Consider the following 13,591-nt stretch of genomic DNA (forward strand, 5'->3'; position numbering starts at 1 on the left):
CAGGTTAGCATCCACGAGGTGCAGTGCCCGCCGCCATCTTGTAAATAATGCTAAATACCGTCCGAAGCCATGGTTACGAACCCTGACGAAGATAGACGAATTAATTTCACTCTGTCTTTTTTTAACATTATTTGCTTGCATTTTTATTATTTATTTTCGTATATTTATTGCTTATCGTAAAGTTGTAAGAATTGAATAAAAAAACTATTGACGGAAACGGTGAATAAGAGTGAGTAATCTATGCTGTACGCGCCGAAAGAAGTCCTATATTTTTATTTTGGCTGTGGACTATTTGTTCCTAGAGAAACAAAAATAACACCAACTGACTAAGAAATGATCTTACTGATACCAACGTATGGGAAACTGAAGCATTTGGTACAAATATCCCGTTGGTCCTTTCTCAATGAAAGTAATGAAACATCGACAATTATAACCGGTGGATGAATTTAGTAAACATGTCTGCTCTGCAGTGAACGGGATAACTCCCATTACCGTCACATTGCGCTGGAGATTGACGTCTGCTTTTTCCGCCATTGAAGTTCGTCCGAAGAATGGTTGAGACTATCATCGTGCATGGCTAAACTTTCAACTTATTCTACCGCGAACAACCACAATATTGGTGCCAACCACCGACATCATGTCGCCAAAATTGACTGCAAAACATCTGAAAATATGTACATTTTTGTTGATGTCAAATTTGTGTTACGTTTGCACGTAAATGGTTGGAGATGACCGGGAAATCACCATGTATTTCGTCGGGAAAAATGAACTAAACAAAATGTCAAGACCGCTTCCAAACTCGGCTCCCATTTTCGTCAGCTTGTGAGGGGATAGAAACCGACAGCTCGGAAGGGGAATATAACCTCAACATGTCTCTTTTACGCCATAGATTATCGTTTGTTTGAAGATCGGCTAATATATATTTTTGTATTGTAATGTAAAAACAAAGCAAAAAAATCCACAAAAAATCTATATATTGGAATTGAATGTTGTTAGTGTATGACATGCAGATGACATCCGTAGATATCAGCTAGGTTAGGGTAATGATACGACAGTAGAACTGTACGACAATAGAAATGGGAGACCCTTACACGAGGAGAAGCGCGGCTGTAAGCCGCTTGAGGCATCAGTTACGCAAGAAAAGAGAATCCCTAGCCGACCACTTCGAGTTCAAAATGTACATAGCCTTCCACTTCAAAGACAAGGTGAGGGGGGAGAGTGAAATCATTAACCTGAAACAAATTGGAGATTCAAGTTAGGGTCTCCTGATGACAGATATCTGCAAATTTATTTTCGACTATATCATGCTTTATACTAAAGATAAAACACCAGTAAACAGCTCAAAATAACCCTTATCAAACAGTGACTAAATGCAACATATATAAAAGCGTGATTAAGATTAGTGATTAAGATTAATTATCTTCTAAGACAATGGCATGGAGTAAAACGTACATTTCTCTTTCTATTTCTCATAGATGTGTAAAAGACAATGCAAAACAATCCTTGTGTCAGTGTGGGACACCCCACAAGTGCCTTTTGAAAATATCATATTTTATAGCACCAAACGAGTGAGAAATGTAATTAACATAAACAGTAAATTGTGAATGATTGTTTTGACAGTGCTTTTGTCAGAAATTTGCAATAATGTGGGTAAAGTCTTGTTTGGTGTCATAGTCTGGGTCATTAAGTGGAAAATTTAAAAACTTTTGCATGTTCTAGTCCATATGCCATTGTCTCACAGGCCATTTAAATAGAAAAGATGCGATTAGTGTCTTGATATGGTGAGTATACTCTGTACTCTGAAGATTATTTTGATGGGGGTGGCCTCCGAGGCTCAGTTGGTTAGCGCGCTGTGAGTTCAAGTCTAGCTCATGCTGATTTCCTCTCTGGCCGTACTTGGGAAAGTGCTGTGTAAACATAGGAACAAAGATTGTCAGGTGAAGATATGCACACTTTCTGACAAATGTCACGGCAGGTGACCCTTAACTGTGGAAATCTCACTGGCTATAATCACTCTAAAGTAGAAAGAATTCATTATCTTTGATTCTGTTAGCTGAATCCACATTTCAGGAGTATTGTGAGCTATTGTATTGGGCGAAACAAGGCGGGGGTTATCACAAACCAGCTCAGCTGGACATTATGATTTTATGGTGTTTTCTAAGGCTGCCATTAAGCTGATAGATTGACTGGTATGCAAGATGTATAATAAGTCTAGCAAGTACTTAAAAATCATGCCTATTCAAGGCATTAGTTTCAAAAAACTTCAAATTTACCCAAAATTCAGCTTATTGAACTATGAGTTAGAAAACACTTATTGCTTATCTGGTTGTTACTGTGGTTATTGAGTATTTGAGACCTCGGACATCCAGACATTTGTCATCTTACTCTCACCAACAGTCTTTGCTGACACAGATACAGTGCTGAAAACATTGCCAAATTAACATGGAAGTTAATACCAAACTTGTCCAAAACTAGGTTTTGTTTGATTGTTCTTTGGTCTAACTTACTCTAATATCCGGTTATTGTTGACTGTCATTCTCAGAATGTCAGCAAATGTTATTCATGTCCTTGTTGTGAAAAATTATATGTAGAAACAGATTCTATTCTATTATGATTGCTGTTACCACTTTTTATTAATGAAGGGCTTATTGGTTAACCCAGTTACTGACGTATAATTTAAAAAAAAAAAAAAATCGGTACTTAAGAGCAGCAAAATACAGTCAAATATATGTGTAGATTTTTCAGCATAAAACACTTGTTAAGTTACAGTGTACTGTTGAATTTTTCAGAAGAAAAGCAGTGCCGTATTTGAAGTGACAGAAGTTGTACCGGTGATGACTAATAACTATGAAGAGACTATTCTTAGAGGAGTAAAGGTACAGTAATAGGGCTATGTAAGCCCAAAAAGTCTCTTGATATTTGGGGAATATTCAGTGTGAAAATAACCGGAGTCATTTGGCAGAGAAAAACACATCTTGACATTCCAGAGATTACCATCTTTCTTGAATTAAGGTGTTGTATGTGAAAAATGAGGATTTTAGAGCCATTTTAGTTCCAGAAGACGTTGGGGCTCCCAAACTGTGCGGCATCCAAGCGAATTAAGCTGTATTAAAACAAGTCACTTGAACAAGAATGTACTTGTTTACCAATAAAAAGTATACATAAACTTGAACACCCTAAAAAAGCATTATCTTGAATTGCGTTTTATGAAATTTTTGTTTTTGAATATTATGGTCATACGGTCATACTTTTGAAGATTTAGACCTGTGTAATGATGTCTGACTTCTGAAATTGAAGACAATATTCTTCATTCTAGACTCGGCTCTAAGTAATTGTCAGCTGTTAAACTAATATTCAGAATCGTCAGCAGATTAAATGTTGATCTCATTTCGGTTGATCAGCCCGATTTAGGAGGTTAACAGGTAGAGGGCAGTTATTTACTCCAGACATTCTGATTCTCTCCACCGTTAACCTCGCTGCCGTGTTATAAGTCAAAAATCAGGGATTCGTACACGTAGATTTTACACTCCGGTATTCAGTGGTAAAATTAAGCTAAAACTGAGTAGTGGGGGTTAAAAAAAAACTCAACTCTGTGTCTGTCTGGTACAAATACTCAAATTTTTGGACAAAAAATTGAATTGCATGAGAAAATATTTGTGTAGGCTAGCGTTTGACTCCGAGTTCAAAGGTTCAAAGACGGACCGTCATCACAGAAGATTTGAGACCAAACATCCCACACTTAATGCTAAATCACATGACCGTTTGTCTTCAGCAACTTTATGATCTGTCCAGCAGATTCAGGTCAATCTGCATAGCTGCCTCGTTAAGTCTGTATGGCTGCCTCGTTAAATCTGCATAGCTGCCTCGTTAAATCTGCATGGCTGCCTCGTTAAATCTGCATGGCTGCCTCGTTAAATCTGCATGGCTGCCTCGTTAAATCTGCATGGCTGCCTCGTTAAATCTGCATGGCTGCCTCGTTAAATCTGCATGGCTGCCTCGTTAAATCTGCATGGCTGCCTCGTTAAATCTGCATAGCTGCCTCGTTAAATCTGCATGGCTGCCTCGTTAAATCTGCGTGTTGACCTGAGTCACTCAGTAGAAGCACAGAGCCTTGTCTGCTAAGCGTGTGCAATGTGATTATGTATTTACGATTACAGATTCTTTGTATCCAAAAAGTACAGTGTATAGTGCAAAGCACTGGGTATTACAATAAAACGCTCACACATGTATTGGTTTTATTTAGGGAGCAGGGATCTATTTGAATCAGTTACTGAGTCTACCATAATTCCTCAACCTACTCACATACGAAAGGGCAAACAGTGCAATTTATTGTCAATTTTAATTTGATTTTGGAGACAAAACTTCATTAGTTGGATTGGCGAGTTTCTGGGCTTGACAAAAAGGGTTTTTTTTCTCTGTCAACCTCAATAATGCCTTCGGAATATGCTTGAATAAACACCTTGCAAACATGCAAAAAGATTGAAGAATTACAGAATTCTCTGTGAATTTACCATATGTGATTTAAATTAGTTAACTTTAGTGATGGACGATTGTATATCACCTGGGGTCAAGATTGTGACAAACTGAAACTGATTCATGTAGATCTTAAATTTTGTAACAGCAAGGAAGATTTTTGCTTCACGCCTATGTCATCAAAAAATCTCCTAGAGTGCCCCCTTTTTAAGTTGGTGTCAAACATTATGTTCTTCCCAGCTTGAGTTGCTGTGTGAAACCCATACAGGAAAGTTCACATACAAGGATGAGGCTGATATTTCACCCTAAAACTTTATGTAACACAACATGATGGTGGCTCGCCTCTTCCTGAAGTATAAGTATTTTACAGGAAATGTAAATTAGGTCAAAGCTATTCAGTGATCTGAGATGAGTCTCCCTTGTGTGCTTACACTCAACAGAGCCAAGCATACAATGTACCTGTGTGGAGGATTTTCTAGGGCTTTGTTTAATATAACAACCAACAACAGAACATGGAAGGTTTTTAACTGTTTTATTATATACATGTGTAACTGATCTGATCAGAAAAAGCCTTTGTTTGATGTAATATTTGTTCATTTCTTTCTTTTAATGTAACACACAACAACTGAACATGCAGGATAAGCCTCATCTCTGTATTTTGCACATGTTGATATAATGTTTTTGCGTTCCTTTCTTTCCTTTAATACAACAACCAACAGCTGAACATTCATCAGTCATGGTTTATAACTGTTTTATTATACAATGTATTATTTTATTATATCTCTGATCAGGATAATATACTTGTAAAAAATATATGTTTGTACCAATAAAATCAGAATTGAACCTCTAACAAAATTAATCTTTCTCTATATGTATATATATTTCATATATACTTTCACACTCACAAAATTACCTATCGCTAATGTGGAATTATACTCAATACCAGGTTAAAGTCGGCATTTAAACTAGAAGTAAACTCAGTGTAATCAGAAAAAGTCTCAATTTTAAGTTTGCAGTTGTAAAAATTTGGACTTCCATGAATCCCTGAAAATTCTGGAGTTCTGTGTGAAACACCAATCAAGTAAATGAATAAATGTTCTCTTGTGCATTGTAGGAGGAAGCATATTCCTTAGAGAGCAGTAAGGAGTTACTAGAGAAGGATGTTGTTCAGCTACATGCTGCTAGATGGCAGTCCTTAAGAAAGGCAAGTTCAAACACTTGAGGGGCCTCCGTGGCTCATTTGGTTAGTGCACTAGCGCAGCGTAATGACCCAGACGCCTCTCGCCAATCCGGTCGCTGTGAGTTCAAGTCCAGCTCATGCTGGCTTGCTTTCCGATTTTTATCTTAAAATCACTAGATAATGAGGCTGGTTTTATGCATTTTTTCTCACTCAGTAGTCTGCCAAGTTATGTCATAATAGTCAAGCGTTTATTCGCTACCAGAGCTTTGCCATTTGGGTCAGTGTTTACAAAAAGTTACAAGAGTGACAACAAGCTCATCGAATTTCTCCATGAAATGGTGTTCTGTTCAACATATGATTGTGAAAAGGCATTCTGGAAGATAATTTTCCAATTCGGAGACAATTTGGTCCTGAGGAAGGCGTAGATTTACAGCACAAAACAGAAGGATTTTGTACCCACCAAAAACAGCCATGTCTTTCTCGCCATTATACAGCTAGAAGGTGAAAGGGATACAGCTGGATTTTCACAATGGCACCAGTACAGTTATAAAATACCATTAACTGAACTGAAAACCGATGGATAGTAACTTTGTATACGCTAATACTGACATCCACATTGTATCCACACGACTATATATCCCTGTAGACTATGGCTATTCAGAATGATACAATAACATATAACAGTAGTTGGAATGACACTTTGGGTATAAATTTAGAATTTCTCGGAGGAATAGAATGATATTTATTGTGAAGTGGACAGAGGGAAAATAAATAAATATGAAATCTTAATATACACGCACAAAATGTACTTTGTAACACAGGATAAAGCTATAGCTTACCAGTCAAATTCAACATCTGAAAACTTGGAATCTGAAGTCTGGTTAGAGTTGTCATTGTTATAATTTGGAACCTCTGTGGTATAAAATTGATACGGGAGTATATTTGCTTCTTTGTAGCCTGAATCCAAAATCAAAAATGACATCGTTTTGATCTGAATTCCCATGTTATTTAGGCTGGGCTAAGCTTGGGTTGGCCATCTGTGACGTCACCTGCTGAGCCGTGCAAGGTGGCAGGCTGGAGATTGGCTAGGGCAGTAAATGTTGTTTTTGGTGGATTTAAAGTCATTATGTTTCTCAGAAACCATCCTGGCAACATAATATTTAAACAGGCTATTATCTTTATAATTAGGACGAGTGGCTAAATCTGAACACTAATGCTTTAAGTACAACATTAAACCTCAAACATACATATATTCAAAGCCACAGGCCACATGTTCAACAACCTTTCATCTAATACATTTATCTTCTTATTTGTTTTAAGGACGTTTTGGGGTGCACTACGGAAATAGATTTCTTTCTTTGGCCCCGAAATGACATTGACAAGATAGAATGCCACCTGTTTTCCCGGTGGAAAGGAGATTCCGATGCTTTTAAGCCTATTCAGGTAAGTTTTTTTTTTTTCACTGGCATTGCATTTGGTTTGGCACAGTGGTTACAACTGAAAGAAAGGTGACTTAAGAGATTTGCCAAAGGTTTTGTTTTTGGATTCAGAATCCTGTCAAACAGTAAATTCTGTTCCATAATGTTCATCTCATTTTTAATATTTAGTGGCACTTAATAGCCTTTACTATCACATGAAAGACAGATTAATTATATATGGTCTAAATTAAGAGGTTTGTAATAAAAATGCACTTTGATGTTCTCTTTGCAGGCAGTATTTGAGTTCAACCACGTAGACTATGAGAAGCAGTTGATACGTTTGTTGACTCGCCGTCAGAAGTCTGGTCTGATCATCAACAATGCCTCCCAGTCCATGTTCCTCTTTATAGACAAACACCACCTCCAGGTAAGCTGAAAAACAGGTATCATCAGACTTAGACTTTGCCTATATGCCAAAAACCAGATATCATCAGTCTGGGATCTTCACATATGTTGAAAACCAGATATCATCAGTCTGGGACCTTCACATATGTTGAAAAACAGGTATCATCAGTGTGGGACATTCACATATGCTGTAAAACAGGTATCATCAGTCTGTGACATTCGCATACGCTATAAAACAGGTATCATCACTCTGGAGCCTTCACATATGCTGCAAAGCAGGTATGATCAGTCTGGGACATTCACGTATGCTGTAAAATAGGTATCTACTGTCAGGAGCCTTCACGTATGCTGTAAAACAGGTATCATCAGTCTGGAGCCTTCACGTGTGCTATAAAACAGGTATCAGTCTTGGACATTCACATATGCTGTAAAACAGGTTTCATCAGTATGGGACATTCACATATGCTGTAAAACCAAAACCGGTATCATCAGTCTTGGACATTCACATATGCTGTAAAACAGGTGTCCTCAGTCTGGAGCCTTCACTTATGCTGAAAGAGGGGAGTCTTCTCGGATGCTTAAAGACAGGGGTCCTCACCAATGCTGAAAGCTCGGGGGATACATGTGCTAAAAAAAAAAACAAAAAAAAAAAACAGATGTCATAAGGGGCTCTTCACAAACTGAAATACAGGCTAACTCATCATGTCTGGTGACATCTACCGTACCTTGTATGTACACTGTCATAATATTTAGTGAAACTATATTCTGTTTTCAGACCAGTAAAAACAAAGTGATAGTGTTCAAGCTGTCAAGCCTCTGCCTGTACCTGCCTCAGGTAAGTTCTTCCCTATTTGTCTGCATTTCCATGTATATATAGATGTACAGTCTGTGATAGAAGAGAATTGAAAAGGAGTGAGTGAGTGCTTGGGGTTTAACGTCATACTCAACAATTCTTCAGTCGTATGACGACGAAGGAATCCTTAGGGTGCATGTACGTGTAATGTGCCTCCTTGTAGCAGGACGGATTTCCACTGCTCTTTTATCTAGTGCTGCTTCTCTGAGACGACTTACCGAAGGCAAGTAAGCCGCCCTGCCCGAGCCATTATACTGATACGGGTCAACCAGTCGTTGCACTATACCCTTCATGCTGAACGCCAAGCGAGGAAGTTACAACGTCCTCTTTTAAAGTCTTAGGTGTGACTCAATCAAGGATTGATCCTGGATCTACCGGTCCTGAAGCGGACACTCTACCAACTGTGCTATCCATGCCGGTTAATTGAAAAGGAAGATTCTTGTTCATTTTGTTTTCAGTTTGAGTTTAGTATTAATTCTCAAATATTGTTTTTTTTTAAACAAGAAGCAAAGACCCATCCAATCGAGTTTTATTGGTTGATTCATGAAGACTGTCAAAACCAGTCATGAAATAGTGTGTGGATACTTGTCATGTGTGGCCATTGTCATGATCTCAGGCATGTATTTTGACTGCCACAAATTATAAACCAGTATTTTTCATCAAAATTACATGATATGTTTGATAAATGGTGCATCATGTATGAAGGAGTGCTGACTTAGCTTTCGCGTGTCAACCGTTGGAATGGAAATCATAGGGTTTGTTGATATGATAGATGTCTTAACGTATGTAGAAAAAATTAGATGAATTTTTTATCCTTGTATAACTTAAAAATAATAGAAACAAAAAAATTGATCAAAAGTAAGTATTCTGATCAGTGACTGTTGCTGAATGTTTTCAGGATCAGCTGACGTGCTGGGGTACAGGCACTGCCGAGGACATTGTACGCCCTTTCCTGTCCTAGAGAGAGAGAGAGGAGACGTTCCCAGGTGGACAGTGATATCTCTGTCTAGCCAATCACAGGACCACGTCACTCTCAACACTACAATACTCTCCACACCATGTGACTGCAGTGTGCAGTTGAGGTGGAAACACAGCCATAGTTCAAGCTTATTAGATCTATACACGGACTCAGCAAGTGCTATACATCTGATGTTTTGTGTTAATCGCACGCAAGGCTGTTTCAGTCCAGCAAAACCGCATGCGGCGTTTTTTTTTTTTTTTTTCTAGGACAAATTCAATTGTGTTGACTGTCGCATTGTGATGATAATAGCCATTTTGAACATTTGCTTTTATTATCCCATTCTGTATCCAGGGTTAAGCCACATTGCACAGAATTTGCAAGCTGAAGTTCATACTTGTAAATGTCTTGCTTCTGCTGTTTGTGTATAAATACCTATTTATACGAGAGTTAGCATTGAAATAGTGGCACAAAGTATATACAGACCCCCCATTACCATTTTCTTAGTTTTAATGTTTGTCTGGCCAGTAATTCACTTATCATCCCTTTCCGTGCTAGCTCAAAACTTCCTTATGCAGTGTTCCCAAAGTGTGATTTGTCATCTGGACCAGTCAAATTAGACTAGTAGAGTTCGAATATAGGATAGGCTGTGCTTCATTAGCCACGCTCTTTATGATAAAATGGTGTTTGTCCTGCTTTCCAATAGCTTCCAACAAATCGCACCTTGTGAATGGGGCAAAAGGTAACCTAGCAAACTACGTGCAGAAGAGGTCATGTGGTCAAGACAGCAGGATTTGTGAATTTTGTCCTGGTTTACCACAGGCTTCGAACTCGTGTAGTCCACGCCTGGCTTTCATCCCGTGGTTTGCGTATCATATATCCTACTGTTCACCTCTATCCATCATCCCACCTTCTCCCCCACCACCCTTCATCCCATCTTCATCCCACCTTCAAAACACCTGCATTCTCTCCTCCCCTACTCCCTGCTAAGCCCAAAAGAGGTAAATCCGTACACCGGTTGTCTTTAACGGATATGATGCTTTAGAATTGCATTCAGTGCTAGTAGTGACAAGGCTAACCAGAAACCTCTATCATCCTTTGTCATTAGCCTGCAATTCGTCTTTTATACTGATAAGGGCTGTGAGTTGCATATATACACGAAGACACTGCAACACATTCATACAGTTGCCAAAGCTGTATTAAGCAGCCGAGCAGACTTACGACCTTTTTTTTTTTTTTTTTTTGGCGGGGGCGAAATTTAGATTACTCATTACCTCTGTAGTTTTGGTTCTGTGCATGTGTTATCATCATATAGGTGATATGTGCATCTTATAGGTTATTACATATAACATACAAGGTCAGAATTCACTTCATGCATGGATAAGAAACTGAAAGCATTACAATCCCAGCTTTCGATATAGCGCATTTTGGGTTCTTCTATACAAGAGATTTGTTTTCGATGGCAGTTATTTTCTGAGATTTTTGTGTTAATATAGATTTGTAAACCTGTAGAATGGACGTGCTGAGTGAATGAATGAAGTTCATTATTTGGATATGATTGTTATCCATGATGAATGATTGTTCATGGTTTGAACACAAACGGAAACTTGAATATTGCACAAAATGCAATCAGGATGTGCAAGCCAAATTGTGAATAGGCTATCCCTATTTTTAGACACACTGTCACTATCTGTGGATACAAGTCAAGTCAGAAGTTCACTGTCAGGTGAAAATCTGCAAACATGGGTTTCATTGTGACTGTTTCACTTACTTCACTGAGGAATGGCATGCTTGAGTTCACTTAGGGATGGCATGCGTGCATCATTTTTTTGCCAATAGTCAAGTAGGACAAAAACATCAGTGTATGTTTAGTTTCTAGACTACATCATTCCACATCCTGTTTCAGTGCACACATCTGTATAATTTGACAAAAAATACATGTACCCTTAAGTTGGGTTGTCTGTCTCCAGTATTCTAGCAGTTGAAACATTATCACCACATTTACTACAGTGACAAAATTGCTCTGCGAACTTTACTGTGAAGAAAACAGGTACAGGTGCAGTGCATCTGTTCAGCTGATTGGGTATCTGATAAAACTTTGGTTATCCTATACCTCCATTCAGTGGAAAAGAAAATTATGTATTGTAAGAAAGTGAAAGTTCTACCAGGATTTGCTCGTGTTAATATCTCTGAAACAAGGTTATGTACTGTCATTATCTGCCCTTGGCCTACTTCAAGCTTTTAGAAGCCCTTTTATGAGCCTGTGAGATAAGGCGTACTGGTTACTGTTTTTGCAGCTTTGCGACGATTTTTTTTTCGTTTCAAAGTGAGCTCGTTCCTGAACTATTGTATATTTTTTTCTCTATATCCAGTCACTTGGCATTTATTCTGATTTGAAATAAAATTAGTAAATAAAAAATAAGAGCCAATCTAAAGCCTGTAAAATCGAGGGTGTCAGTTTATTTTTCATTTTTAGATGAAATGGTTAAGCCGTAATCATTCATTCATTCATTCATATGAAAGGGTACTAGTTCAGAGCATTAGATTTAGCATTATACAACTCTCTCTGAAGTTTTTGATTAAATAGCTGGCCGGAATCAGTTTACTGCTTTACATGTAACAGGCCTGTTAGTCATTTTTTTTTCTCAGTTGGCAGTGACCCCATTTAGCCATAGACTTGATAGTCATGGTTTTCTCATTTGGCAGTGACCCCATTTAGCCATAGACTTGATAGTCATGCTTTTCTCATTTGGCAGTGACCCCATTTAGCCATAGATTTGTTAGTCATGGTTTTCTCATTTGGCAGTGACCCCATTTAGCCATAGACTTGTTAGTCATGGTCTTCTCATTTGGCAGTGAGCCCATTTAGCCATGGACTTGTTAGTCATGGTTTTCTCATTTGGCAGTGACCCCATTTAGCCATAGACTTGTTAGTCATGGTTTTCTCATTTGGCAGTGACTCCATTTAGCCATAGATACTAAAGTGTCTTCAGTCCCCTTCCCTGAAGAAACCCCTGGCTGATAAAGTCTGCATGTGTGATGCAATTATCCTCACAGTTACAGGGGAGTTTTCAAGTTTCTTGAAAAAGTTACTTTGTGAAATCTGGATATTTGTGGTCTGTTTTTATGCAGGAGCCAGACAAACCATGCCGTTTAGAAATGGTAAAATGGAGACAGCAGCATGCCTGGTTTCCTAGTTGGGACACAAGCTGAAATGTTTCACATGTTGCTTGGGACTTGTTTAAAAGGAACTTTTTGGCATGCCCTAAATGACCAAAAGTTTCATTCATGACTAAGTTGCTTATTTTTCGAGATTCTAGGGAGTTCTATTGATTTTACGGAATGCTCTTTCCTGGTCGAATTGTTATTTGGGATAATGTAGATTCAATGTACTAGTTTGGTTCTTTGAGCATTTTCAGTTAAACATTTCAAGCCATCAGAATTTATTATCTATAATTGCACATTAAAGTTCATAATATCTGGCATAAAATTGTTGGACCCAGATATAACCCAAGTCATTTGCTCATATAGCCTTCTCAATATCACATTTATTTGTTATGTTTCCTTAATAATCAGAATAAAACTTTCAGCAAGACGACAGCTTGTGTTCAACTTTTGTTTCTGAGTGTAAACATCCCGTTTAAAGTATTCATTCTGTAGGATAAGGCAGTGTTGTCGGATGTTTTTTTGTGAAAGGTTAAAATTTACTTTAAACACTTCGATTTCATACACTAGTAAACTTGAATGCCATCATTTTCGCTGAGGGCAGTGTTGTCGGATGTGTTTTTGTGAAAGGTTAAAATTTACTTCAAACACTTCGGTTTCATACACCAATAAACTGGAATGGCATCATTTTCGCTGAGGGCAGTGTTGTCGGATGTGTTTTTGTGAAAGGTTAAAATTTACTTCAAACACTTCGGTTTCATACACCAACAAACTGGAATGGCCTCATTTTCGCTGAGGGCAGTGTTGTCGGATGTGTTTTTGTGAAAGGTTAAAATTAACTTCAAACACTTCGGTTTCATACACCAACAAACTGGAATGGCCTCATTTTCGCTGAGGGCAGTGTTGTCGGATGTGTTTTTGTGAAAGGTTAAAATTTACTTCAAACACTTCGGTTTCATACACGAATAAACTGGAATGCCCTCATTTTCGCTGAAGGTATTGGCCTCTTCGTGTACAACACTTGCCAACAGTGTAAAATGGGATATGGCACAATCATGCCTATGAAGCTGCCTTTGTCAAAAGTTCAGTGTTCTGGTGTTAACCTCAGATTAACCTGGCTTCTTCTCTTGGGTTCAATG

General features: G+C 38.1%; 1 protein-coding gene across 1 annotated transcript; it reads left to right on the forward strand.

Annotated features, from left to right (window-relative positions):
* Positions 1-463: 463 nt before the first annotated feature.
* LOC135470555 (uncharacterized protein C6orf62 homolog) lies at positions 464-13,193 on the forward strand. The gene is made up of 7 exons (XM_064749571.1): positions 464-1,205; positions 2,790-2,876; positions 5,588-5,677; positions 6,974-7,096; positions 7,364-7,498; positions 8,252-8,311; positions 9,228-13,193. The coding sequence occupies exons 1-7, from the start codon at positions 1,077-1,079 to the stop codon at positions 9,288-9,290; spliced, it is 687 nt and encodes a 228-aa protein (XP_064605641.1). The 5' UTR covers positions 464-1,076; the 3' UTR covers positions 9,291-13,193.
* The last annotated feature ends 398 nt before the right edge of the window (positions 13,194-13,591 follow it).

The sequence above is a fragment of the Liolophura sinensis genome, chromosome 7 (genome assembly GCF_032854445.1).
Source record: "Liolophura sinensis isolate JHLJ2023 chromosome 7, CUHK_Ljap_v2, whole genome shotgun sequence".
NCBI classification, from domain to species: Eukaryota; Metazoa; Mollusca; class Polyplacophora; order Chitonida; family Chitonidae; genus Liolophura; species Liolophura sinensis.